General features: G+C 43.9%; 1 protein-coding gene across 7 annotated transcripts in view; it reads left to right on the top strand.

Annotated features, from left to right (window-relative positions):
• CHD3 (chromodomain helicase DNA binding protein 3) overlaps positions 1–27,596 on the top strand; it is a 78,729-nt gene that overhangs the window by 10,191 nt on the left and 40,942 nt on the right. For 4 of the 7 annotated variants that reach the window (XM_089480033.1, XM_089480034.1, XM_089480032.1 and 1 more), the window contains exons 2-4: positions 18,718–18,836; positions 19,638–19,811; positions 23,673–23,794. In XM_089480033.1, coding sequence (XP_089336159.1) covers positions 18,718–18,836; positions 19,638–19,811; positions 23,673–23,794 — 415 coding nt within the window. Of the gene's footprint in view, positions 1–968; positions 1,216–2,174; positions 2,480–18,717; positions 18,837–19,637; positions 19,812–23,672; positions 23,795–27,596 lie in introns of those variants that run through there. The other 3 variants (XM_089480036.1, XM_089480035.1, XM_089480037.1) reach the window with 3 other exon arrangements.

The raw sequence follows: 27,596 nt of genomic DNA, 5'->3' as shown, positions 1-27,596 counted from the left end.
ACCCAAAATTTCCTTCAGGTTATAATGGTATCCACACCATTTGAGGTGGGGCTTGAGCTCAGATTTCTGTGGCCTAAGTTGAGTATTCTGACTGAATGATGGCAGCTCTTTAAAGTCAAGAAATCTCAGCTTTCTAGTTGACAGAATATGGCTAAGATACACTGTTGTGCATATAGTTTCAAACCATGAAAGTTAGAAGCACAGCAGGGTGGATTGTCAATGAAGAGGACCATGACATGTTGGTCGGTCGCCTCATATTCTGCATGTATTTGCCTTTACTTTGTCTGTCTCATTTTGCTTCCAGAGCTAATGCTGCAGACAAGTAATATTATCCATTGAGCAATATTATTGGCTCTTTTTCTGTACTGAGGGAAGAGCTCATAGTTCTCATGATGTTAATGATCCAAATAGCCTGTGGTCCCCCTCTACATGGACCATGGACCATCCTAGAGATAATGTTAAATGCAGTTATCTGGCTCACGGAGAACTAAATGGAATCTCAGTCCTCTTGATCTGCTTAAAAGTTATACTTGATCTATTTTTACAAATGTAGGTGAATTTAAAAGAAACATTTTTCCTTAACGGCACTTTCAGGGCTAGCACCATGGAGATGTGGTTGTTTAAAAGATTTTTAACCTGCCTTTCAGGGTGCTCAGTTCTCAGAAAGGAGCTTACAGAAATCATGAACATGCAATTGCATGTTGAAAATAAAATAAAATAGCAGCTAAAATTTCCTCCCCGGGCCCCAGAAGAATCCACTTCAACTATAGTGGGGCCTTGGTATTGCTGGGGTTTAGTTCCAGAACCCCCTGTGGATACCAAAACTGGTGGATGCTCAAAGCCTGTTAAATACACTGGCATAGGAAAATGGTGCCCCTTATCTAAAACTGCAAAATTAAGGTTTGCTTTTTGGAATATATATGCTTGTTGAATATTTTCATGATGTGGATGGTTGAATCCATGGGTCAAGAATCCATGGATACGGAAGGCTGACTGTATAGCCTAATTCTGTTGCATAAGAAAGAGCAGCAGGTAGAGGGCTACAGGAAAGGAGTGACAAGGCACTGCCGAGAGGGTGGGGAAATGAGATCAGGAGCAGATCTAAAGCAGTGGAGATGGTGACATGGTAATCCAGGTCCAAAGAAGGAAGTTAGGATATTGCCTTGAACCAGAAGAGGGAGCAAAGACCAGCACTGGACATGAGCCCAGGGCCAGGTGAGCAGGGCAAAGTCTGGACAGAATAGTAGAGACAGCAGTTGAAGAAACTTGAAGAGAGGCCTTTTGAAACCAATGCAAGGAGAGGTTCCATACTCCTCAGATGTTTGGGGGCTTCCTCTTGCAGACTGCTTGGACCACTGGATTCTGAGCCATGAACGTTCCTGTTCATTCTTGAAGCTGACTTTTTGAGCCTGTCCCCTCTTTGCCAACAAGGTAGTTTCTTCCCTTCCCTTCTGCAATACAGGAAGGCCTGTATGATCTGGGAGGAAGCCCGGGTGCCCTGACCTCACCCGCTGCTGCGTAGGAACATAGATCTGTCAGCCATGCGTGCCAGCAATGCTCCCTTGCCAGCTGGTGCCCTTCTAGTCTAGATTTGTAGCGGTGTAACTGGCTGGAAGACAACCATCCTGTTTTCAGCCACTGGCTAGAGATGACAGCTGGTTGTCAAGCTATTTTTGAAAACCCGATTGCTTCATTCTCGTTTCTGTCCTGCCAGGTCCGGCTCTTGAGAAACCACAGTTTAGAAAAGCCTGTTTCACTATTAATCCAGCATTGCTTTTTTGTGGGCAAATCATAGAATCGAACTCCCCCATAAATCTTTCACCAGTCTTACAAATGCATATGCCATTTTCCCCTTGCCACCCCCATCTCCTCATGACTGTTTTTGCCCTGATGATTAAGATTTCTCACTAATGGAAATGGCTGTTATTCTCCTCCATTAACTGACACAGATAAAAGGCGCTGTTCTTTTTTCTTTCCAAATTGGCCGTCCGTTTTTATGTTTTATTTTTTTGGTATTACATTGAAATACATAAATACTGTTTGTCGTAAAAGGGATGGCGATTCTAAGCTGGGTTGATCTTCTGTAATTTGTAGTTATGGCTACACATCTACATTCCTTCCCCCTCCCCCATTTCCTTTCCAGATCCTTTGTTAGCCTTATATAATATATATTTTCAAGGTAGGGAGTAGAAATATCACGTGTCTGGAAAATTCTAGTTGATTGCCTGCCAAATATAAGAATCTTCTGCGCATGTGTGCCAATATTATGATTAGGAAAAGGGGGGCTAAGGGGGAACAAGAATGCGTGGAAGAAGTAGGAAGAAAAAAAGATTGATAGATGGATTAGAAATTGACAAGAGTTGTGGGGGAGGGGGTGTCTGATAAGCCTATCCTGATGTATTTCCCCCCCTGGTATTTGTCAATTCTACCCCATCAGAAGCGGAAGGAAGGCGGCGTTGTATGAGGGAAATGCAACAAGGTGAATCAGCTTGGAGGATTCAGAGATAAATGTATTGTCAGAAGGAGCTAGGATTGTACAGATGCAAAATGTCGCAAGTGGGGAGAGGGAGGGGGGGTTCGGAAAGGGGGGGCTGTCGAATCGTGGTTATTGCACCAGTCTCCATTAATCTTGATGGCATTTGTTTAGTTGGATTTATGTGGGGGGAGCTTTTGGAAGGGATTGATGCGTGAGTTTTGTTTGCAAGATGACTGTTTTTAAAAACCCTGCCAAAGGGCTTGGTTGAGTCAGTACGGGAAAAAGTGTTGCAGCGTACATCCCATGCCAGTGCCTCCCAGTTTGAGAGTCCTCCTGTAGCAGACTGTCCTTGTTGGTTAGTTAAACCTAAATTTGCATTTGCACCTATTTTTACTCTTGGATGTTAAAATTAGAAAGTCTGCTAGGGAAGATTTTTTTTTTTTTTTGGGACCTCATTTTGAATAGGGATTTGACCAACTGCTGGATTGTCTTTGAAAAAAACCTGGCAATCTTATCTGCATTGTATGAATTGGCTGATCTCAAGATACTTGAGAAAGAAGGGGAGATGGATGGGTGGGTGCATGGGTGAGCGGGTGGGGGGCAGATGTGAAATAAGAAGGTGGGGTTGGGCTGCTAAAGCCAATGTCTGTATGTGAATCTCTCCCCACAGGCCTGGTGTAGCTGTTGGAGCAATTCCCACGACTGTTTTGAGATTGGCACTGTTTGAAAAGGAGGCCTGTTTGGTGTGAGCGAGGAAGCTCTGGCTGGCCAACAATGTGGAGATAAAATTCAGATGCTGGGTGGGTGGGGAGAAGGGTTGGATTTGCACACTCTGCCAGAGCCAAACGTAGTAGGCTTTCTGTTTACCCACAAAGGGTGGATGCCGTGCTATTCCCAGGCCCGCTGGCTTTCTCTGTAGTCAGTATGTTTAATCTTTGACCTGGAGGAACCCCCCTGCGGGAGCACAAGAGGGCAGTTTAGCTTCCTGCCGCCCTGTTTAGCCTGCGACCTCTTGGCAGAGCTGCTGGCGCAGTCGGCCAATTAGTGCCAGCTGTGATTTATACAGTAGCTTGTGTCCTGTGGCTTGGGGTGTGTGTGCATGGAGGGAAGTCAGCAGAGAGGGGCCAAGATGTAAGAGCATGACAACACATTGCCTTGTAGGTTGTCCAACAGACCTTGGGTGGCGGTGACTCCTAGCTCCTTGGAGCTGAACACTCAGTACTGGAGACAAATGCCTTTCTCTCTCCTGGCCCTATTGAGGACAATGTTATCCTGTCTAGGTTATAACGCATTAGTCTCACTGAGGCAGAGAATAGTGGGAAATGTTGCAGGCTATCATGGCAAGCCAAATCTGATGTATGTGTCAAATTATGGGAAACATTGCTTTGAGGTAGCAGTTGAGAAGGGAAGAGAACGAGTCATTTTTGAGAGGTGGTTGTGAGTGGGCCCTTGGTGAGGAATGGATTCTTGATTTGACAGCATACTAAAGAACTGGGCTGGATCAGACTAAACAGAATGAATCAGATGAATGGTCTACCTAGTCCAGCCTTCTGTTCCCACAGTTGCCAACTGGTTGTCCATGGGAAGTCCATCAGCAGGACATTTTTGTAGTGGCACCCACCCATTTATGCTTCCCAGCAATTTCCCACTGTTCTTCTTTAGTGATTCACCCCAGGTTCTAGTATTACGAAGTGAGCAAAAGATGTCCTGTTATCCATTTGATCCACAACACCCATAATTGCATATGTATCTCATGTGTCTCCCCTTAATTAACTTTGTGGTAAGACAAACAGGCAAATAATGGAGTTGATCCAGTCCCTTGATCATTTTGGTGTCTCCTTTCTGGACCCTTTTCAGCTCTCCAATGTCTTTTTTCCCTCGGGTGTGTTGATTAGAACTGTATGCAATATTCTGTGTGTGGTTGTGCCACTGATTTGTATGATAATTGGCAAGGTTTTTTTTTTAAATTTGTTTTCCAGTTACTAGGTCCACATTTTTATCAAGCTTTTCCTTTTCTTGGTCAGCTGCTGTCAGCTTAGATCCCATCAGGGTTGCATCCAAGGTGCTTTCCAGATGTTGTAGCCTTAGCCAGCATAAGCAATGGCCAGGAATGCTGGGAGTTGCAATCTGACAACATTCTAGAGAGCTACATGATTTCCACCCCAGATATATATGAAGTTGGAATTTTTCATCTCAGTATGCCAAATCTCATTTGCCATTTTAATACCCATTTCCCAGTTTGGAATTTCTTCTGAAACTCATCTGAGTCTGGTTTTTATATACGACCCATTCTAACTGTTTTGGTATCGTCAGCAAACTTGGCCATCTCCCTACTTAACACTAAAACAAGGTAGTTTATGAACAAGTTTTAAAAACAAGGCCACCATTTTGCTGCCTGAGCCAAAACATTTTGCTGCCTGAAACAAAGCAGCAAATGGCCCCTATTACCAGGTTTAAGTTCTAGTTAGGACATTCATTTATATGCTCGTTTATAGGTCCTAAGCCCTATATTGCTCTGGTCCAGGTTACCTGAGGGACTGCATCTCCCTATATGATCCTGTTGATATCTTGAAACCCGGGAAGGCCCTTTTCTCTCTCCCACCGCCCTCACAGGTATGTCTGGTGGGAACATGGGAGACAGGGCTTTCTCTGTGGCTGCTCCCAGGTTCTGGAACTCCCTTCCCAGAGAGGCATCCTCCTCATTATCTTTCTGCAAACGGATAAATCCTTTTTATTTTGGCAGCCCTCTGAGAATTGGGCTGATTTGGTTGGCTGGTTTTTAGACTGGAGGTTTTTAAACGGAGGCTGGATTGCCCTCTGTTACAGGGAGTGCTTTAATTGTGTATTCCTGCAGGGCAGAATGGGGTTGGACTGTATGGCCCTTTCAGATCTCTTCCAACTTTAGGATTCTAACTGGTCTTCTATATAGTGCAGTACTTTTTTTAAGGTTTATGTTTTTAAGTGGTTTTAATGTTATCATTTAATTGCTTTTTGACTTTTGTTTACTGTGAATTTTTAACTTTTGTAAGTCACATCAAGTCCCAAACTGGGGAAAAGGTGGGATATTATTAAACCACTGCACTCACAAGGTAGATTGTATCATCATTCTCATCATCTAGATGTATAACACAGTTTAAAATCAAAATTGCAAATAATGATATGAAGCAATACAAAGTTTTTAAAGGACATTATTATTATTATTAACCTTTATTTATAAAACGCTGTAAATTTACACATATAGCAGTTAAAAATAGATAAAACAGCAGCAAAATAAAAATACTAAACCACTGTGAACAAACTCTGTTTTAGACTTGAAACAAACACAAATCCAGGAAACAGCAGCACAGAAGGTATGAATAGGGATCTTGTGCCACCTTCAAGACTGACAGAAAAAGAAGTCTGAAGTATAAGCTTTCGTAGATGTGAGTTAACTTCAACAGATGCAAGTAGGCATAGACCCAGTCTACAAAAGCTTATGCTACAAACTTCTCTCCATTTTAAAGGTGTTACAAGATTCTTTTTCATGCTGACCCAGACTAACACAGCTATATCTTTGAATACAGAAGATACGAGTTTCTAGTACCTATTTAAGCTGCAACCTTATTCCTGCTTAGCTAAGAGTGAGCCGCGGTGGATTCAGTGGGACATACTTTTCAGTAGACATGTCCATGTTTGGACTGTTAAATATTTTACAGGGTGGAGGCCATATCTACCACACTGGGCAGGAAGTTTCATAATCTGAGGGCCACTCAGAGAAGGCCCTGTCAAGTGAATTAGATTATCATCCAGGTAGACCTTGAGGAGGGCCTCTGAGGAAGAGCTTAAAGCCTGCAAGATTCATAGGGGTGGAGATGATTCTTCAAGTAACTCCAAGATTCAAATTGATTTTGATTTGAAAGATCAAAATCAGCCTTGAAATTCAGGGGAGGACACAGAGCTGTTTGATGCAGCACATGGAATAGATAAGAAAGAGTGCTGGAAGTACCACTTCTGATTCCAGATGGATCATCATGTTTCTCCTTTCCCATGTAATATTTCCTGCATGTTGTGGAGTAGTACACAGGCCTTCTACTAATTTACTACATACATAGGGGTTTTTTTAATGGTTGAGCACTGAAAAAATATGATCATCAACTTGGAGTGAGAAGCACCTGCCTTTTGTTCAGTTTGGTCAACCATCTGAATTGACTATAATGTTGTAGGAGCCCTGGTGGCGCAGTGGTTAAATGCCTGTCCTGCAGCCACTCACTCAAAACCACAAGGTTGTGAGTTCAAGACCAGCAAAAGGGCTCAAGCTCCATTCAGGCTTGCATCCTTCTGAGGAGGTCTCTAAAATGAGTATCCAGATTGTTGGGGGCAAATTAGCTTACAGTTGTAAACCACTTAGACACTGCTTAGGCGGTATGAAGCAGTATATAAATGAAGCTTGTTTGTGTTTGTTTGTTTCAGTGCGGATGGTATTTTGAAGAGAACATTTGCTTTGCTATTCAAAAGGGGAGAGTGAGATATTGGGTGGCAAACAATTTTAGCCCCATGCATAACTAAAAAGAGAGCTCTGCATCTCCTGCATGTTGTGGCTAACATTATTTTAAGAAACTATCTAATTATGAATGAATCAAAGAATAAATGAATGAATAAATGAATACCTACTTTATAAATTATTTAGTCAGTCACTGAAATTATTAGCTGGCAATCTCAGTCACACAAAGAGCACTTTGGTTTTTCAACTGTTTACCTAAAAGAGGGGATTTCCAGTTATAGAAGTTAAGTTTCCATTTGAAGTAAACTAGTGTGATGTAATGGTTTGAGCGTTGGAGTAGGACACTGGAAGATCAGGGTTCAAATCCTTGCTCAGCCATGTAAATCCTCCCAGGGACAAGGGCAAATCACACTCTCTCAGACTCAGAGGATGGCAATGGCAAACTCCCTCTGAAGAAACTTGCCAAGAAAATCCCGTGATAGGTTTCCCTTGGGTTACAATAAGTTGGATATGACTTGAAGGCACACAACAACAACAAAGCTTAGCGTATGACTGCGCAAAACTGTGTGAATGGCAAAGTTTTTACAGACTGACTGGTTGTTTAAAGATGCAGTACATGAAATTGGGATGTTAGCGTGTTTTAGAACAGGCCTGTGGAGGAATATAGTACCACAGTTAATGAAGTAGATGTATTCCTGGACATTACACGTTTAACAGAAAATTTGGTGCCAGATGTAGAAATAACATGGAAATAAATTGATAATTTCCTACACCACAAAACTAGAGAGCGTTTCCACATGTTTCACCAAAGTTTTTAGTCAGAACTACCATTATACACAAATGAAATGAAGCAACCAGGTCAGGTAAGCCTTGCATAAGTTAAACAGAAACATTTTGAATCTTCTAGAGACCACTTGAAGGCTTCTTCCAGAATGCATCCAGGGATATATATATATTTTCCTTCCACAAGAACAAAGATTTCCATTTTGGTGGCCATAAGTCTAGATCTATGCTTTCGTGAAGCAAACTAATTTTATTTTCCCCATTATCTCTGTATTGCTTTTTATACATGCTCAGTAAGGGATTTCAGAGACAGCTGATATTTACTTTGCCTTTTATAGGCAGGCAACACACAGGTAGAGTAAGACGGCTCAAATTTTACTGCACTGTTTACTGCAGACACAGTGCTGCAACCCAGCAACTGAAAATCTGTATTTCTCCAGGACTCCTTTGTTGTTGCTAACTGTCCTAAGGTTAGCCATCTAGTATGTGATCTTTCTCTCTTTCTACTGCCCTCCACATTTCCTAGCATTATTGTCTTTTGTAGTGAGACATTTCTTCTCATGATGTGGCCGACATACAACAGCCTCAATTCAGTCATTTTGGCTTCCAGAGAGAGTTCAGGTTTGATCAGTTAGGACCCATGTATTTGTCTTTTTGGCCACCCATGGTATCCTCAGCACCCTTCTCTAGTACCACATCTCAAATTAGTTTATATTCTTCTTATCCTCTTTTTTTACTGTCTATCTCTCACATTCCTACATGGTGATGGGAAATATGAAGGTTTGGCCAATCTTAACTTTGACATGTCTTTGTCTTAGATCTTGTCCAGTTCTTTCATAGCTGCCATTCTCAAACCTAGTGTTCTTCTGATTTCTTAACTGAAGTCCTCGTTCTGATCTTTATTACCTTCCAAATGCTGTTTAAAACAAAAACAAAAACCTTTCAGCTAGACTGAGGACAAGGAGGAAAAGAGGAGAGGCTGAGTAGGTAGAAAAGGACTTTGTACAAAGAACCATCTTTCTCAAAGGCTTTGTTAATTGACTGTATGCAATTTCAACCCATAATTTTGCTGTACCCAAGAAGTTTATGAGCAAGCATGTGCCCTGTTTTTCTATACCACCATGCAAGTTCATTCTTCCTCCTCTGTGAACATCAGCTTGATTTGAATCGTTCCTTCTTCCGTGGTAAAAATCCCACTTGTGAATCACCATACGCTGAGTTCTGTCTCTTGCACCGGGACCTACTCTTATTCACTTAAGCTGTTGGTTCATCCATATCTCATGCCCAGTCACACTGCCTTTGAGATTTCTTGTCTGGCACTTTGTATCCTTGTAGCGTTAGGCTGCTTTGAAGTTCCTACAAAGATAAGCACTGCTTCTCGTGGATATTGAAAAGGCAAAAGCCATTCCCTGTGAAGCAGAAAATGCTAAAGTCCCAAAGCAGCTTGGAAAAGTTTCCTTTTTTGATGATAGCTTCCAATTGGCTAGGCCCCAGGGACTGTAGTCTGCTACAGTAGCTTTTTAGTTGTGATCCCTGCTGAAATGCTTCACTAGATCTCATTGCAGCAAGTGCCAAATAGATGCACAAAAAACAAGCATGTCCCAGGGCTCAAAGTGATAAGCAGTTTGTGCTTCTCTCACCCTGCTTTTCCCCCAGTGAGGTAATACTGCTGGGCTGCTAAGATCCATGCAAGCTGTATCCTGGGTCTACAGGGATCTGTGACTTGAGAAAAAGGACAATTGAATCAGAAGTTCTGGGATGCGTTATATATACTCAGTGGACTTGGAGTAGTGTCCGTGGAGGGTTTTCTGACAGTCGTGAATCTGGCTGTGGCTTCAGCCAGGGACATAGCCAGGATTTTAGGAAGGGGAGGGGTCCAGACTAAGTGCCACCATTATAATGGGGCTTGGGCGCGGCGGCGCAGCAGCACACACCATTCATTTTTCTAATGGAAGGGGGGGTCCGGACCCCAAGAACCCCCCCTTGGCTACGTCCCTGCTTCAGCACTGTTTTCTTTGAGTCTTTTTGCTGGAATCACCATGCAGAACTGAGGTGGAGAACCTTTTTGCACAGAGTGGTCACACAAAAAGCATGGGTTTTCCAACACAAGGGAGTTTATCAAACGGGAGGAATTTCTCTTAAATTCGAATGAAAAGAAAGTGGGGCCAGAACGCATTCACTTAAAGTCACTAGTTTAGCGCAATTATGTGAATGTGCATTGCATTCGAACTGGCTCCCCATTGCCTGAAAATAGCATGCCATTGCCTGAATTTGCGTGTGGCAGTCTATCATGCAATAATGTGAAACCCCATGATTGTGTTCAGATTGCCATCGGATTATACTTCCAATTCCCCTTGTCTGATAAACTCCTAAGCCAGTTCTCTGTTTTAACTTTTGGAACAGTAGAAGTGGCAGCTGGGTAGTGTGATGGGACTTGTTGAAATAATTGCTTAGGTGCTGGGGGGGGGGGGCAGGAGCAGTATTAGTTCCAGAACACCCTGGGAATGCTCATTGTTCCACAGGATTTTTCAGTGTGCAAAATATACTAGACTGCATTTATATATATATATATGAATCAACTGAACTTATAAGGTAGCAATGCTTCAAGATGTTTATTAAGCCTTGTTGTTATTGTTGTATATTGAATACACACACACACACACACACACACACCTTGGATCCCATTTTGGAAAAAGGCGGGCTATAAGTGAAATAAATAAAAATATATAAATCAATGTTCCACCTTTCCCCTAATAATGAAAGTCAAGGCGCTAGCAACATATTTTGAAAGCAATGAAGATTAAAAATTATACAAAAGCTCCAATAAAAGTGTAAATATAAATGTTATTTTAAAAACAATTAAATAATCTCTTAAGTTAAAAGCATTCAAATTCATTAAAAGCCCATGCATGTGCTATAAAAACTGCACCCTACAGCATTGAAAGCCCATCCCTGTCTGTCTGGCAGCATTAAAATGTTTTTACTTTTATCCTTGCTGCTGTGTTCAGCTTAGAATAATAGAATCTTACAGCTGAAAGGGACCACAAGGACCATCTACTACAATCTCCTGCCATGCAGGAATACACAACTAAAGCACTCCTGAAAGATGTCTATCCAAACCCTGTTTAAAGACCTCCAAAGAAGGAGACCCCACAACCCTCTGAGGCTGTCCGTTCCACTGCACAGATCTTATAGTCAAGAAGCTCTTTTTAACATTTAGTTGGAATCTCTTTTCTTGTAACTTGAATCTGTTGGTCCATGTTCTTGTCTCTGGAGCAACAAAATAAAACAAAAAACAAACCCCATCTTCTACTCTTGCTCCATCTTCTACATGACCTCCCTTCAGATATGTAAAGATGGAAATCTTGTCCCCTTTCAGTCTTCTCTTTTCCAAGCTAAACATACTCAGCTCCCTAAGTCCTGAAGCCCTGTTATGTTTTTCCACTACTACTATCACCTTCTTTTTTCATTGTTGTTGTTGTGTGCCTTCAGGTTGTTTCTGACTTATGGTGGCCCTAAGGTGAATCTATCACAGAGTGTTCTTGGCAATATATTTGTTTAGAGTGGGTTGCCTTCCTCTGAGACTGTGAGGATGTGGCTTGCCCAAGGTCCCCCAGTGGGTTTCCATGGCTAAGAAGGGAATTGAACCCTGCTCGCCAAAATTATAGTCTAAGGCTCAAACCACTACAAGAGGAGGAAAGAGGGACTAGGTGTACTCTGACATATTCTCCTACATGAGGCTATCCGAGTACTGAGATCTTTGAGAGAGACCTTTCTCATGATCCTGCCACCAACAGAGGTACTTTTGGTGGTCCACAAGTATTTTTTCAGGCTAAGTTGCCCCTTTCCTGTTGTCTTACTGACAGCAATCAAAGATCTTTTTGATTCAAGCAGACTTTCAGCAGTTGACTAGCTGCTTGGACAGGAGCTTTTAATGGATGGGTGACACACTTTCTAAAAATTGCTTTTAAGATGTGTTTTGCTATTATAATTTCTTGTGTTCTTTGTTGTGCTTTTATTCTCTGCCAGCAGGGAAGAAGACATCCAGGAAAAGGTTAACCTCAAGCCTCTAAGTCCCAGTTTGGGGAAAAGACAGAATATAAATCAGACAGAACAAGTTAAGCCTTTGGGTTAGTAGTGCTGGCTGCCCTGTGTGTGGAAGTACCCTTAGTGAGGCTGAGGTGAGCCCAAAGTAGTCCACCCTATGAATTGGGATTTGAAAGAGGGATGTGCATTTCTGCCTTAAACCCAGGAGCTTAGCCTATTATTATTATTTTGGTTTCACAGTCTACCAGGCCGAAAGATGACAGTTAAGGAGGGAGGAGCCTCTTTCTTCAGGCTAGCCCTGATGGAGCTGGGCCTACCTGGTCACCTCCCTCGCAGGCAGAGGATGACAGTTATGGAGGGAGGAGTCTCTTCCTTCAGGCTAGCCCTGATGGAGCTGGGCCTGCCTGGTCAACTCTCTCATAGGCCGAAAGATGACAGTTAAGGAGGGAGGAACCTCTTTCTTCAGGCTAGCCCTGATGGAGCTGGGCCTGCCTGGTCACCTCCCTCACAGGGAGAGGATGACAGTTATGGAGGGAGGAGCCTCTTTCTTCAGGCTAGCCCTGATGGAGCTGGGCCTGCCTGGTCAACTCTCTCATAGGCCGAAAGATCTAGGAGTCCAAGTAGACCACAAGTTGAACATGAGTGAACAGTGTGATGCGGCAGCTAAAAAGGCCAATGCTATTTTAGGCTGCATCAATAGAAGTATATTGTCTAGATCAAGAGAAGTAATAGTGCCACTGTATTCTGCTTTGGTCAGGCCCCACCTAGAATATTATGTCCAGTTCTGGGCGCCACAATTCAAAAAGGACATTGAGAAACTGGAGCGTGTCCAAAGGAGGGCGACAAAAATGGTGAAGGGTCTGGAGACCATGCCCTATGAGGAACAACTTAGGGAGCTGGGGATGTTTAGCCTGGAGAAAAGAAGGTTAAGAGGTGATATGATAGCCCTGTTTAAATATTTGAAAGGATGTCATATTGAGGAGGGAGCAAGCTTGTTTTCTGCTGCTCCAGAGAACAGGACCCAGAACAATGGATGCAAGCTACAGGAAAAGAAATTCCACCTGAACATTAGGAGGAACTTCCTGACAGTAAGGGCTGTTCGGCAGTGGAATGCACTTCCTCGGAAGGTGATAGAGTCTCCTTCCTTGGAGGTCTTTAAACAGAGGCTGGATGGCCATCTGTCAGGGATGCTTTGATTTGGATTTCCTGCATGGCAGGGGGTTGGACTGGATGGCCCTAGTGGTCTCTTCCAACTCTACGATTCTATGATTCTATGATTCTATGATTCTATGAGATGACAGTTAAGGAGGGAGGAGGCTCTTTCTTCAGGCTAGCCCTGATGGAGCTGGGCCTGCCTGGTCACCTCCCTTGCAGGCAGAGGATGACAGTTATGGAGGGAGGAGTCTCTTCCTTCAGGCTAGCCCTGATGGAGCTGGGCCTGCCTGGTCACCTCCCTCGCAGGCAGAGGATGACAGTTATGGAGGGAGGAGTCTCTTCCTTCAGGCTAGCCCTGATGGAGCTGGGCCTGCCTGGTCAACTCTCTCATAGGCCGAAAGATGACAGTTAAGGAGGGAGGAGCCTCTTTCTTCAGGCTAGCCCTGCACTAAATAAGTGGGGTCTGGGTTGCAGTTTGGGCGCTTGGTCTATAAAAGGTTCACCATCACTGATCTAGGAACTAGTGAGATATTTTTATATAATGTACCACATTCCAAGAAATGTTGCTTATTATTACCATTACTATTACTATTATTATCTAACTCAGCACTTTTTAACCTGTGGTCTGTGGATCCCTGGAGGTCCACAGTGTCCTTTCAGGGGGTCCAGTGGACCCTGGGGGGCTCACTTGCCCTCCCTGTCTTTTTCTCCAACCGCCTACCCGCCTTCCCTGTCTCTTTCTCCAGCTAGGATGAACATTGAGGTTCTGGGTACAGCAGAGGGAAGGAGCTCTGGAGGGTGGCCACAGCAAGCAGTGGGAAGCAGAGCCCCTTCCCTCCCTTCTCTGCCGGGTGCTGCCATCATTCTCCTAGGAGGGCTCACTTGCCCTCCCTTTTCTGCCTCTTTCTCCTGTGGCTGGCGAACACATAGACCTAAAGGCAACCCCAGCAGACCCAAGTCAAGGTGTATAGTAAGTATAGTGGTATCCATGGATTCTTTATCCGTGGATTTAACCATCCACAGCTTGAAAATATTCCAAAAATATATAAATTCCAAAAAGCAAACCTTGATTTTGCCATTTTATTTAAGGGAGACCATTTTACAACACCACTGAATTTAATGGGACTTGAACATCCACTTGTTTTGGTATACACAGGGGGTCCTGGAACTAAATCCCAGCAAATACCAATGGCCCACTGTACAGTATTTGATGCACTTTGGGGTTTAAAATCTTGAGTTCCCTCTTGGGAGTCCATGCAATAAAAGATATTTCAAGGACAGCCTTGGTAAAGAAAGGGTTAAGAACCGTTGATCTAAGTAACCACACTGGGGAAAAGAGTTCATCTGCCTATCAGGGCTTAACTATGTAAAAGTTAGCTAAAAACAATTAAACAGTATCTAGAATTAAAACCATGTAAAATTCATTAAAAGAAGATTTAAAAATCAGCAGAACAGCACACCTTTTTCTCATTCCTAACAGCCTGACAGAATAGTAAAGGAGAAGGAGAGAGCCATCCTAGCCTCTGTAGGGAGGGAGTTTCAGGGTATGGGAGCAGCCACGAAGAAGGCCATCTCCCTTGTTGCCATCAAATGTGCCTGGGTAGACAGTTGGACAGAGAGCTCTTGAAGATCTTACAACTCAAGCAGGCTCATATATGGAAATACAGTCCTTCAGATAGCTTGGATCCAAGCCATATAGGTCATGACCAGTGCTTTGAACTGTATCTGGAAATGAGACTTTTCAGTCTCATTCCAGTTTTCCGATCCAACTACCGTGAGGCTAATGCTTAATCTCACCCCTTGTGCTCCTTGCATCTCTCAGAGGCTGGTTGGGTATGGGGAGGGGTTGGCCAGCATAGGAATTAAATACCACAATGATGTATTTGTTCTCCAGGCCTGGAAGAGAGATTTGGATGTGATGTCTTGGTCCTTCCACTTTAGGGGACTTTTTTTGTGCCCGCTGAGCATTGACACTTAGTTGTGTGATGTTCCACATTAATCACAGCCAGGTTAACGGGTGAGCCTCCTCTGTCTCCTTCCCCTCCTGCCTTGTCTGGCAAGACAAGAGAAATCACTCAAGGGGGCAGAGTGGCTCTGGAGCGTCTCATTACCACCGAGGCGGCTGTCCTGTGATATTAACGAGTTGGCGGCGTGTGTAGCCTCCGCATGCGCCAGTGGTAGATAGAGCCTTCCTCTGCGCACTGAGGAGAGCAGGAGGTTGAAAAGCTGTCGGAGAAAATGCAGAGGATTAATGGTTCCTCCTCTGTCTTAATATACTGAAGTAATTCCACTTGATGCTGGAGGAGTCGCTTCTGATTTACAATAAGTGTGAACGAGAGGGGAATTGGCCCGGGTGACTCCTATTAAGGGAGTTATGCTTCGTCGCAGCACCTGCTGCATTATGTAGCGTCTGCTGCGTCTATGGCAGTCAACCTCCGGCTACCCTTGGGGGATTTCTCAGACTGCCCCTCCACTTTGTTCCTTTAGCTTGTAGCAGATCGCAACCTTAAAAAGACTTTGTTGACCTGTTGAGACTGAACTGCCTGTATAGGAGAGATAATAGCGTCTTAGGAACATCTTGACACAATATCAAAAGCTCACCTGCCAAGGCTTCAAACCAGGAGTCAAGATCATAACAGTAGCAGAAGGGTAAATGATGTTGGGGGTTGGGATAGGGGCAGAGCAGCAGGTAAAAGGTCTCGTGTCTCCAACTCACATGTTTTGGGGGCATAGTGCCCTGAGCCATAGGAATGTTTGCTATCTCTGGTATAGAGTATTGTCAGTCAACCTTCACAATAGGACCAAAAATATAAGAACCATCCTGGGTCAGATCAAAGCTTTCCTAGTCCAGCACTGTTTTTTCCTCTTGGACAGCCAGTTAGCCACAAAAAGCCTGCAAGCAGGACCAGAGTGCAACTGTATCTTCTTTTCATTTTTCAAGTAACTGTTATGCAGAGGAAGGATATTAGTATACAGAGGGATGCTGCTATTTGAGATATGCTGGAAGAGAGTTTTATGGGCATCATGGTCATGAGAAGTACAGCTAAATGGAAATCAAGCCTGATTTCTTCCTAGAAGCCAAAATTACTAAACTGAGGCTATTGTACTCTGGATGCATCATGAGACAATGTGACTCATTTGAAAAACCAATGTTTGGTAAGGCAGTAGGAAAAGAGGAAGATCACACTACAGTGGATAGGCTTAATTAAGCCACAGCCTTAAGTTTGCAAGATCCTGGCAGTCCTATTAATAACAGGGAGTCTTGGAGGGCTCTGATTCACAGGGCTGTCACAATTCAAAACTGTTGTTGTTACTGGAAGTCATATATAACCTATATGCAAAGGAATCTTGTAGCACCTTTGAGAATAACTGAAAGAAAGAAATTGATAGCATGAACTTTTGTAGACTTAAGTTTCTTCCTCAGATGCATGTTTGGAGTGGAGAATCCAGAGACAGACCAAATATGCAACTGAGGAAGTAGGCTCATGTCTACAAAACCTCAACATCTTTGTTTCAGTTAGTCTCAAAGGTGCTACAAGATCCTTTGCATACTGATTTTTCAGACTAACATGGCTAGGTTTTTGAATTCTTCAACCATATATAACCTGGTAATTATTGATGGCCCTAATCTCCATGAATTTCTCTTCCTTTGTTGTTTTGTGCCTACTGATGTTTTTGACGTATCACAACCTTATCATGGGATTTTCTGAGGTTATGTGACCTGCCTAGGTCACCCAGTCGGTTTCCATAGCCGAGCAGAGAATTGAACCCTTGTCCCCAGAGTCGTAGTCCAATGCTCAAACCTCTACACCATGCTGTATCTTCTTTTGAAGCCATCCAAGTAGGCATCTGTGGGGACATCTTAATGGTGGTGAATTTTGCAGCTTCACTATAAGCGGAAAAATAAAATGCACAGATATAGGATGGGTGACATCTGGCTGAATGAAACTACATGTGAAAGGGATCTAGGAGTCCAAGTAGACCACAAGTTGAACATGAGTGAACAGTGTGATGCGGCAGCTAAAAAGGCCAATGCAATTTTAGGCTGCATCAATAAAAGTATAGTGTCTAGATCAAGAGAAGTAATAGTGCCACTGTATTCTGCTTTGATCAGACCCCACCTAGAATATTGTGTCCAGTTCTGGGCGCCACAATTCAGAAAGGACATTGAGAAACTGGAGCGTGTCCAAAGGAGAGAGACTAAAATGGTGAAGGGTCTGGAAACCATGCCCTATGAGGAACGACTTAGGGAGCTGGGGATGTTTAGCCTGGAGAAAAGAAGGTTAAGAGGTTAAGAGGTGATATGATAGCCCTGTTTAAATATTTGAAAGGATGTCATGTTGAAGAGGGAGCAAGCTTGTTTTCTGCTGCTCCAGAGAACAGGACCCAGAACAATGGATGCAAGCTACAGGAAAAGAGATTTCACCTGAACATTAGGAGGAACTTCCTGACAGTAAGGGCTGTTCGACAGTGGAATGCACTTCCTCGGAAGGTGATAGAGTCTCCTTCCTTGAAGGTCTTTAAACAGAGGCTGGATGGCCATCTGTCAGGGATGCTTTGATTGGGATTTCCTGCATGGCAGGGGGTTGGACTGGATGGCCCTAGTGGTCTCGTCCAACTTTACGATTCTATGATTCTAAGTACTTCCTTATATTTATCTTGAATCTCACACCATTTGGCTTCAGTGGATGACCCTAGGTTGGCCAGTCGGAGAAAGGATGGAAAGCTTCTTGCTGTCTTTTTTCTCTCCTCACAAGAGTATTAAAAGGGAGAACATAATAGTTTAAGCTGCACTGATATGAACAAAATTGCTCAAAATTAAGTATTGCTATAGGGGGTTATTTGGGCAGGCATATTTTATTTCTGTCTTCGTGGCATAGGCAGTAGGTACAGACTTCTCCAACCTAATTCCCACTGCCCCCAAGGTTTGCTTGTATTTAGTGAAGCTTACATGAGCACACTACCAAAATTACTCTATGGGTTGCATGAGTTTGTGACTCCAAACTGTTCTGTCTTGAGTTGCTCTCTGCCTGGCTTCACTAGCATTTCGTTAGTTTTATGTTGCTCTGCTTAAGCACATGTTTATTTGCTTTTACTTCGAATGGTATGTTAGTGCTGGTGATTTACATTCTATTTTAATGGTAATTTAATAATTAAAATTTTGTCAAATTTTATTGGCAATTTATTAAAGGCATAAGATGACTTGCAAGGGACACAGCCACTAAAAGGTGGGTGTGAAATCCATTCAATAGAAATTATAATTCTATTAATCCTACATCCTTTGTAGCTGGTGCACCACATATGAGCTTCCCGCTTCCTGTGCTCAAAGTCCCCCCCTCCTCCTGCTGCTCTTCATGGCTTCAAGTGGTCTTTGAAGTGAAATGAGCCAAGGTCTTTGTGGAAGTTCCTTCAAGGATTGTAATCTGTGCCCTGTAACTGTCTGGGGAGTGTTGGAACAGATGGCTGCTGTTCTGACTGAGGGCGAGTAAGAAGTGTGTGGGTTTAAATAAAAGCACCAAGCCTGCCTAGGTAAAGCTGACCAGGGGGAGCTCCACTGGTGTTCACAGCTTCTGATAGCATGGCCCTTTTCAGTGCCAGGGAATACAGTGTGAGGATTGGAAGGGAACAGGAGAGAGGATAAATGTTTCATTTTTCAGCGTGTGAGTGAGCCTGGAATGGCAGCTGTCCAGAAGTGGCAAAGCAGATGATGAATGATCTCTTTTCTCTTTCTGTGTTGTTTTTTGGGGTCTTTTTCCTCTGCACCCCTTTATTTCAGACGAAGAGGAGGAGGAGTTGCACAACCTAGAGAGCCCCCTTGTCATCAAGAAGAAGAAACGAGGGCCCAAAAAGCAAAAGGAGAACAAGCCGGGGAAACCCAGGAAGCGCAAAAAATTAGTAAGTTGTGCAAGCACAGCCTTCTCCCTCTCTCCCCCCCCCTCTCCCCGTGTATGCTTTGTTGCTTTTGGGGCATAAGTGGGCTATTGAAATTGAAGTGGTGCAATCGGGATAGTGGTTAAAATTGTCTTACAGGAATCTGTGGGAGGATGGTTTGCAATGAGGGGGTTTCTTTCCTACTCCCATTTGCATCCTGCACAGCACCCACCTCAGGAACAAATAGCACACTTTAGCACTGCAATACCCTCCTTTACCCCATCACTGGGTATAAACTAAATCCTGGGTTTACTGGCTTTGCTCCTTTTTACTGGCTTTGCTATTGTTCCTGGAGAAGAGAGATCCCCTTCTTATTGAAGGCATATATGGTGGAATATAAAGGGGACATGCCTTCAGTGAGATGGGAAAGGAATCAGAGGCACTGCCTCCTGTGTCCCCTCCCTTTGCTTTCAGGTGAAAGTAGATTGTTCGTGTGCGTCACCAGGTTTTTCTTGTACTGACCAGTCAAAGATATCCTGGGACTTCCCTGTCAGTGGCCTTACACCTCCCTAAGGGCTCCTGCTTTGTAGTAAAAAGCTTCCTGCCTGAGGTGTTCTGCTCAGTCACCTCTACAAAGTTTACTCCTTTCATAGAAACCATAGACTGTTAACTTAGCAGCATCCCTTTCTTTCACCACAGTGAACGAGATGCGCTCGCTCTGCCACAGCGGTGGCTTCCCTTTGCCTGACAGGAAGGCTTGTCATTAATTAATGCTAATGATCTCACTTGGCGGTGTCCTCTTGCTCTCCATCTTTCTCTTGGCAGCTCAGCGAAGATGAGTTTGAGTCAGACCGAGAAGAGTTTCGGGCTAAGTCAGAGAGTGGTGGCAGCGATTATGGAGGAGTGGGGAAGAAGAAGCGAAGGAAGCATCGGGAGAAGAAGGAGAAAAAGACGAAGCGGCGGAAAAAGTCGGAAGAAGATGGAGTGCAAAAGCCAAAGGTAGGAAGGCCCTTAGAACCTAGGGAGACAATGTCTCTATTTGGCCTAGAGTTGTAGCCTCCCACTCAGTCACTGGCAGATTGATGGGACTGAACTGAAAAGGGAAAAATTTTAATCAGAATTTAGAGAAGTTACTGTTTTGCACTACACCTCCTGGAATCCCCAGCCAGTATAGCTTGTTCCTCCCACATCCTCTGGCTGTACTCACTCCTCTCCTGCATTGGTGTAGCAAACAGAGATGACCAGACTGCTTCTCCAGACACCTCAGCTCCCCCATTTATATTTGGTTAAACCAACCCTATAAGGCAGAACTGCCACCCACCTGTACACAGTCAGCCTGATTTGGGCAGAACTGAGACCTCTACACGATGCCCTAAGATTCTAAGTACCGAGGGTCTAAGCCAGCATCTTCTGTTCTTGAGCATTAGGCAGAACACTTTAAATAGTAATATAAGTTAATTGCCCAGAACTAGAATTAGTAACAAGGATAACTTCCCATAGTAAACACATAACACAACCAGTTTAAAAAGATGGATTTATTTACAAGGATTGAGGAAAAGGGATCGCTGTAGGCAAAACCATGCCCTATGAAGAACGCCTTAGGGAACTTGGTATGTTTAGCCTGGAGAAGAGAAGGTTAATAGGTGTTATGATAGCCCTGTTTAAATGTTTGAAGGGATGTCATATTGAGGAGGGAGCAAGCTTGTTTTCTGCTGCTCCAGAGACTAGAACGCAGAACAATGGATGCAAACTGCAGGAAAAGAGATCCCACCTCAACATTAGGAGGAACTTCATGACAGTAAGAGCTGTTTGAGAGTGGAACAAACTCTCTCGGAGTGTAGTGGAGTCTCCTTGTTTGGAGATCTTCAAATAGAGGCTGGATGGCCATCTGTCGGGGATGCTTTGATTTAGATTTCCTGCATGACAGAATGGGGTTGGACTGGATGGCCCTTGTGGTCTCCTCCAACTCTATGATTCTATGAAACAAGAATAGCTGTTTGAACAAAGAAAATTAGCAAAATTATATCTGTGGCATGGGACAGACCGCCAAGAAACGGCGGTCTGCCAGCGCCCAGTTTTACTCCCCAGGGACGGCACAGCCCCCAAACGGCGCGCCGCCACTGCGGATCAAAAAGAACCCAAAATTTCTGGGTTCTTTGTGCGACACCACAGTGATGTCACGAGTGCACCATTGGCGCACTTGTGGCCTATACGATGCGCGGTGCCTACGTCACAATGGTGGCGCCCGTGTGACGCCGCTTCCGCCACATAATAAGGTTGTGGGGTATGTGGTTGCTCCGCCCCTGGGCAGCCATACTACGTGTCCAGGCTGGCGCAAAGCACCGGTCTGGGTCAGCCGTGTGCTACCTATATTTGCCAAATGACTTCATTAGACAGGATTCAGGTGCTTAGATACCCGAGCATATCCCAGAGAAATAGAAAGCTATAAGACAAAACTAAAAAGGTTCCAGCATGACATGAAGCAATAAACAGGGTGGTGGTGGTGGTATTCTTTTATCTCCATAATGAATAACAAACAAGATGGTTCCAGTTAACCAGTCAGAGGGCCTAATGTCCAGAACCTCCCAAGACCTGGTCTGTTCACTCTTTTTCATGTAATCCAATGGGGGGGGGTGTTTCTCACATATGAGTCACATTGTGGCCTTGAGCAAACAAACAAAAAAAGGCCTTGAAAATCCAAGTGATAATGAAGTCTGAAGCCTCAGGCTGATTGTAAATGAGAGTCTCCCAAAAGCTCACTGAAGACTGATTTCCATGCCACATGGGTTTTTCTAATGACACAAATTGGGGACTCTGGTCTGAGTTTTTATTGTTTTTAATTGAATTACTAAGTATATTGCATTCTCAATGCATAAAACCTTCCCAAAGCAAGTAATCATTTAAAAATAAAAACAGTAAACTCAACATACAAATACTGTGGGCCTGTGGGATTGGAGAGCTTGGGATTCTCGGTTTCAACTAGTTGTGTACTGAAAATGAAGTATTAGTCAAAAAATTTTTTATAAATATAATTGACTGCAGCCAGGCTGAGAAGTGCCCTCAGGGCAACAGTGAAGGCTGTGACGACAAGGCCTGGGCACCAGGCACACATCTTGCTAAGCTGTGATGCTTCTGCTCTTTCCTTCCAAAGGTGGAAGTAGTGGCTTGTGTGCTCCCAGCTGGAAGCAGGAAGAATGTGTGCCGGGTACTCAAGGCTTATTGCCGCCACTTCACCCTCTCCTGTGCACATGAAAACCAGTCCTGGGATAGTGCTTGCTCCACCTTAGCATAATAATTTCATATCATGCTTAGGTTGCTGAGTGTCCCAAAAGGTGTACTCTGCACATTCCTTAAATCTGTGACGCAATCTTTTTTTCTAGTTAAATCTGGAGTTTGACTTACCCTACACACAACAGAATATATATGTTTTTCTTATTCAGGCTGTCACCTCAGAGGGCAGGTGTAGTTCTTGTACCTACAATATAGTATAATAAGTGTCACCACCCTGTGATCAGGATTGGAATCCTTGTTCAACTGTGGAAACCCACAGGGTGACCTTGGGCAAATTACTCTCTCTCCTAGTTTTTTGTCGGTTTTTCGGGCTATGTGGCCATGTTCTAGCAGAGTTTTTTCCTGATGTTTCGCCAGCATCTGTGGCTGGCATCTTCAGAGAATGTTTGCCTGGAAAGGACTTGGCTCTATATATTGTGTGACCTGGAAAGGCAGGAGTGATTTGCATGTATATTGTTTGTTGCTAATGGCAGGCCTCAGGGTGTGAGGGTCTGCACAAGAGGATTAGTGTCTGCTTGATAGTGCTCATTGTCTGCTGGGAGAGTTCTCATTTGCATTTGTTGAGTTTTTATCTTGCTGTCTTTCAGGACTGGTAGCCAAACCTTGTTTACTTTAAGGGTTTCCTCTTTCCTGTTGAAATTGTTTAGGTGTTTGTGGATTTCAATGGCTTCCCTGTGCATCCTGACATGGTAGTGGTTGGCATGGTCCAGAATTCCAGTGTTTCCAAACAGTATTTTATGCCCAGGATGGTTTGTAACATGTTCTGCTACTGCTGATTTTTCTAGCTGGCCCAGTCTGCAGTGTCTCTCGTGTTCCTTGATTCTTGTTTGCACACTGCGTTTGGTGGTCCCTATGTAGACCTGTCCACAGCTGCATGGTATGTGGTAAACTCCTGCGGCTGTGAGAGGGTCTCTTTGGTCCTTGGCTGAGTGCAGCATTTGCTGGATTTTCTTCGTTGGTTTGTAAACCAGCCACAGATGCTGGCGAAACGTCAGGAAGAAACTCTGCTAGAACATGGCCACATAGCCCAAAAAACCCACAAAAAACTATGGATGCCGGCCATGAAAGCCTTCGACTACTCTCTCTCAGCTTCAGAGGAAGGTAGTGGCAGACTTCTGATAAACTTGGCCAAGAAAACCCTAGGACAGGGTCTCCAGAAGACGGAATCATCCCGAAGGCACGTAATAACAACAAATCAGGTGTGACACAGAAAACACCACAGAGTTTATCACACTGTGTGATAAACTCCACAGAATCCCAGTAGATTTTCTCCCCCCTCATTCCTTGGGACTATCCCAGCATCCTTAAATTGATAGAGTGTGAAGGGATTAATGCTTCAATAGCCACAGAGTAGTAGAGGCATACAACATGGAGCTGAATTTGTCAGGGCATGCTTGACCTCCTCTCACAGCACACTAGTGTACTAATGTTAAGGCCCACTTGTGTGTCCCAGGTGTGTTTCCAGACTGGCACTTCTCTTGTCCCTGCATTCCTCAATAGCAGTAGCATAGAATGAAAGTTGTTGCTTCAAAAGCTCAAACAACCAGAACGTTTTATATTCCTTTAAAGGTGGAGCAAAAATCCTCTGCTCAGCTGCTCATGACTTGGGGACTGGAGGATGTAGATCATGTCTTCACTGAAGAGGACTATCACACCCTGACAAATTACAAAGCTTTCAGCCAGTTTATGAGGTAATTGCTATGATGATGATTTGGGGCAGGGGGGAGTGGATTTCAAACTACACCTGTTTTGTTTGTTCATTTGTTTCTTTGAAGACTTGATGGTGTTTGAAGCTCTGGAGTGGATGTTGTGGACAGTTCTAAATATTGATATAGATATTTTATCTTTGTGTTTATTTAGAATAGCTTTAGACATGGAAAAAAGCCTGCTCTAAGCAACAAACAGCAATGTTTTAAAAAATGCAGTCATTGTCAGGCAGATGGACTATATACTGTGTACCCTTTGTGAGCTGGAACACATTTGCACCCTGCCTGCTTCTTTTTAGAAGGAGAATTGTATTTAGTTATATCATGGGAGACACTTATATCATGAGAGACAGTTTTTGCTCCTGCTTTTGGAGATGGCCCTACTTGATGATGAACAAATATTTGGGGAATGTAGGTAGGTCTCTGAAGAAGTGTTCACCTGCCCTATGATTATTCTTGTTTCCGAGAACTGGGTAAAGGCAAGAATGGTTTATTAAACTGAAATACTGGGGTATAGCTCCTGTTCACTGGTTGTATAAATGAATGGTACAAATAAAAGGGATGGTGGTGGGGATGTGGAGAGACAGCGGACCTGTGTCTTTAACAAAGGTGTAGTATGCTGACTAATTGTGTCTCATCTAAAGCTTGCAGCCTAGTTAAAACAAGCATGGAACACCAAACAGCCCAGTGTTTGCATCCACAGACCTGCGGGCTTATCTGGCTGGGAGCCTGTGACTAGATCCAGGCAAGACTGAGCTCATGTCAATTACAAGGAAGCAGCCAGTGGCCTTGGCAGGCCCTGCAGTATCTTCCTGCTTTGGTTTGGCAGGCGGAGACACACTCCACCGCCAAGAGCTCCCTGTGACCAATGGCAGAAATCTGGTACCGACACTCATGGGATTTGTGGGCCACCTGGGCCTCACCAGTTTTAATCAAAGCAGTGATTTGTGCCAGGTGCTCAAGGGACAGGCTTGCCAGTAGGGCTTTAGGGAAGGAAAGCTCACAGCCTGACTCTAATTAGCTCTAAATTGTTTGGCATTTGGCTCTACCTGAGGCAACTTGCCTTCTTTGCTGGCTGCTGCTGCTGCTGTTGGGATCAGCCAAGAGCTCCCTCAGGAATAGTGACATGGAGCTCCTGCTGGGAAGCCCCTCTGGAACCTTTTCTTGTGTTTTTCATAACTCCCCAGGGACTTAAAGGTCTCTTGCTGTGCATGGGAGTGTTGGATGTGTTTCTCAAATGCAACTTCTTATTCAGGGATCTCAGAGACCTGCAGCATTGCTGTGGTGCTATGTTGAACTGTAACTGGTGTTGCAGTTCTCCCCCCATGTGCAAAGTATTTGATCATTTAGCACGTTTTTATTTTCACAGCAACCCTGCAAAGTTCAGGAGGTTCAGAAATAGTTCTTGCTTAAGGCCATCCTTCAGCCTTATGGTAGGGCCTCAAGGGAATTAAACCTGATCTCCTGTTTCATTTGAGTCCAGCAGTGTATTTTCACAGCATCACTAGACCGAGAACAGGAGCCATGGTAGGAACAGTGCCTGTTGACCCAATCTTATCTGTTGCACTCTGTGGGCACGGTTACATGTGTGCCTGCGCTAACCCTATCCTCCCTCAATTGACTGTAACACCTCATTGCTAGCACAGTAGCAGAGTGAGGGACCAGAATATAGCAGCAGGCCTCCTTTTCATCACATAGGCCTGTTACAGACTGCCAAAATAAAGCTGCTTCGGGTCTCTTTGGAGGTATGCTGTTTAAATGATGCATGGGTCCTAAGAGTCCGGAGGTCACACCAAAGCCACACTCCATTCCTAAGCACTGGAGTGCGGCTTTTGGTGCAGCTTCCAGATTCTTAGGATGCATGCATCATTTAAACAGCATACCTCCAAAGAGACTCAAAGCAGCTTTATCTTGGCAGTCTGTAACAGGCCATAGTTTGCGTTAGCAGTTATGTGGAGAGGTCAAGAAGCAAAGCAGCTGTTGAATTCAAAGGGAGAGAGAAACAGAGAGCTAGCATAAGAACTAGAATGAAAGTCAGTGTGATTAAGGGAACTGAGAGAACGTTGAATTCAGCCTGAGTATTTTGAACTGGGTAAAGAGCTGAAAAACATGGACAATCCCAGATGATGGATACTGGGGCCAACGTCCTCCAGAGGTTTTGTTCCTGAAGGGTCCAGTTTCCCTGTTGGAGGAGAGATGAGATGCGGGTGCTATGAATCTGCCATATTGTGCCATCCCTTTCTGTTTTACTTCACTCCCCCTTCCACAGACCCTTTCTCTCTCTTTCCCTTCCTTTTAATCTGTTTTTAATATTAGCCCACTATCTTTTTCTCTGGATGTAGAATTGATGCCATATGGTATTGCAGTCTGAAATAGTAAGTCACATTGGCTGGGGCTTCCGTTACCTTGTTGCTATACTTGCATCTGCCTCTCCTTTTCCTGCTCCCTGGCCTCATTCCCTTTTAGTTTCTCTCCACATGCAAGACATGGCAGACCTATTGCTGCTGCTGCGGCTGTTCCTTTGTTTTGTTCAGGCCTGTCTTTGTCTCAGAGCCCCGCCTATTTCTGGAAAGCATTTTGAAATGAAATAAATTCAGACATCACTCCCCCCCCCCCACCGCGTCAGTGCAGGCGCTTAACATTCTCCCCTCCCTTTAAAGTAAAAGCTCATATTTCTTTAATAGCATCCCTTAATAGTCTGCAATGCATTGTGGGTTGTGGGGACCATCAATAACTGAAAAGCTAAATTCAGTAGTCAGGATGAGATCATAGTATGAATCTGCACACTTGCTTTCTGATTGGTTCCGTTCAGATGATTCGCCAAATCATGGTTTAGAGGAATGGGAAAGTGGCCTGGGTCTGTGCACACACCCTTTGCACACAACTCTTTCTTCTCCTATTGCATGCCAAGTTGTTATAACTTGTTGTTCTAACTCGGGAAAATTATTTAGAGACATAACTGTGTTAGTCTGGAATATCAGTATGCTAAGAGATCCTGCAGCACCTTTGAGACTAACTGAGTGAAAGAAGTTGTACCATAAACTTTCATAGACTTGGTCTAGACCAAGTCAGTCTGAAAGATGCTACAAGAGCCCTTTGCAGAATGAAAATTATGGTTAGAGCAGACCTCTGAAGCATGGTTTGCAACTCCATTTCAGACTGTGCTTTTGGAGGTCAGTTAAGCATAGATTCCCCAGTTTAGATGTCAAGAGTGTGTGAGAAGAGTAAAGGATGTGATGGGAAGGTGATTGTGGTAGGGAGGATTATTCAAACTGAGCAATAGTGGAGCTTTTCTTTTCTTTTCTTTTTGTATTTGTTTGCCTCTACAGCAAAAGGGGGGAAATCATGGAGCCTTCCAGATATTATTTGCCTATAGTCCCTGTTGTTTCTAGCTAGCATTGTCAGTGGTGGAAAATGCAGAAAGCTGTAATCCAGCATCCAGAGGACCACACACTTCCCATCCCTGAACTACTGCTGTGACTGTTCTGTTTCATGGAGAGGGACTGAACTTGGAAAAGTTACCTTTTTGCGCTAAAAGTTGCAACAGTGTTGAACATGGGTTGTAGTCCAAAAAAGGAATGTTTCCAAACTCTGGGAAAGGCGATGTAAAAGTCCCTCAACAGAGACAAGCAAGGATCATTTATTCTTTTGTTAGCTAAGATGAAACAAGAGGACATGTAGGATTATGAGGTTCTTAGACTTCTGATTTCTGGGAGGGAATGATGAAGGAAATGACTGTCTTCTAGAGAAATAGTTATTTGTGTCTGAAGGAAATGGATAGGTTTTT

The sequence above is a fragment of the Sceloporus occidentalis genome, unplaced genomic scaffold (genome assembly GCF_023333645.1).
Source record: "Sceloporus occidentalis isolate IW3139 unplaced genomic scaffold, rSceOcc1.0.p SCAF_14, whole genome shotgun sequence".
NCBI lineage: Eukaryota > Metazoa > Chordata > Lepidosauria > Squamata > Phrynosomatidae > Sceloporus > Sceloporus occidentalis.
This window is presented reverse-complemented; position numbering and strand designations above follow the sequence as displayed.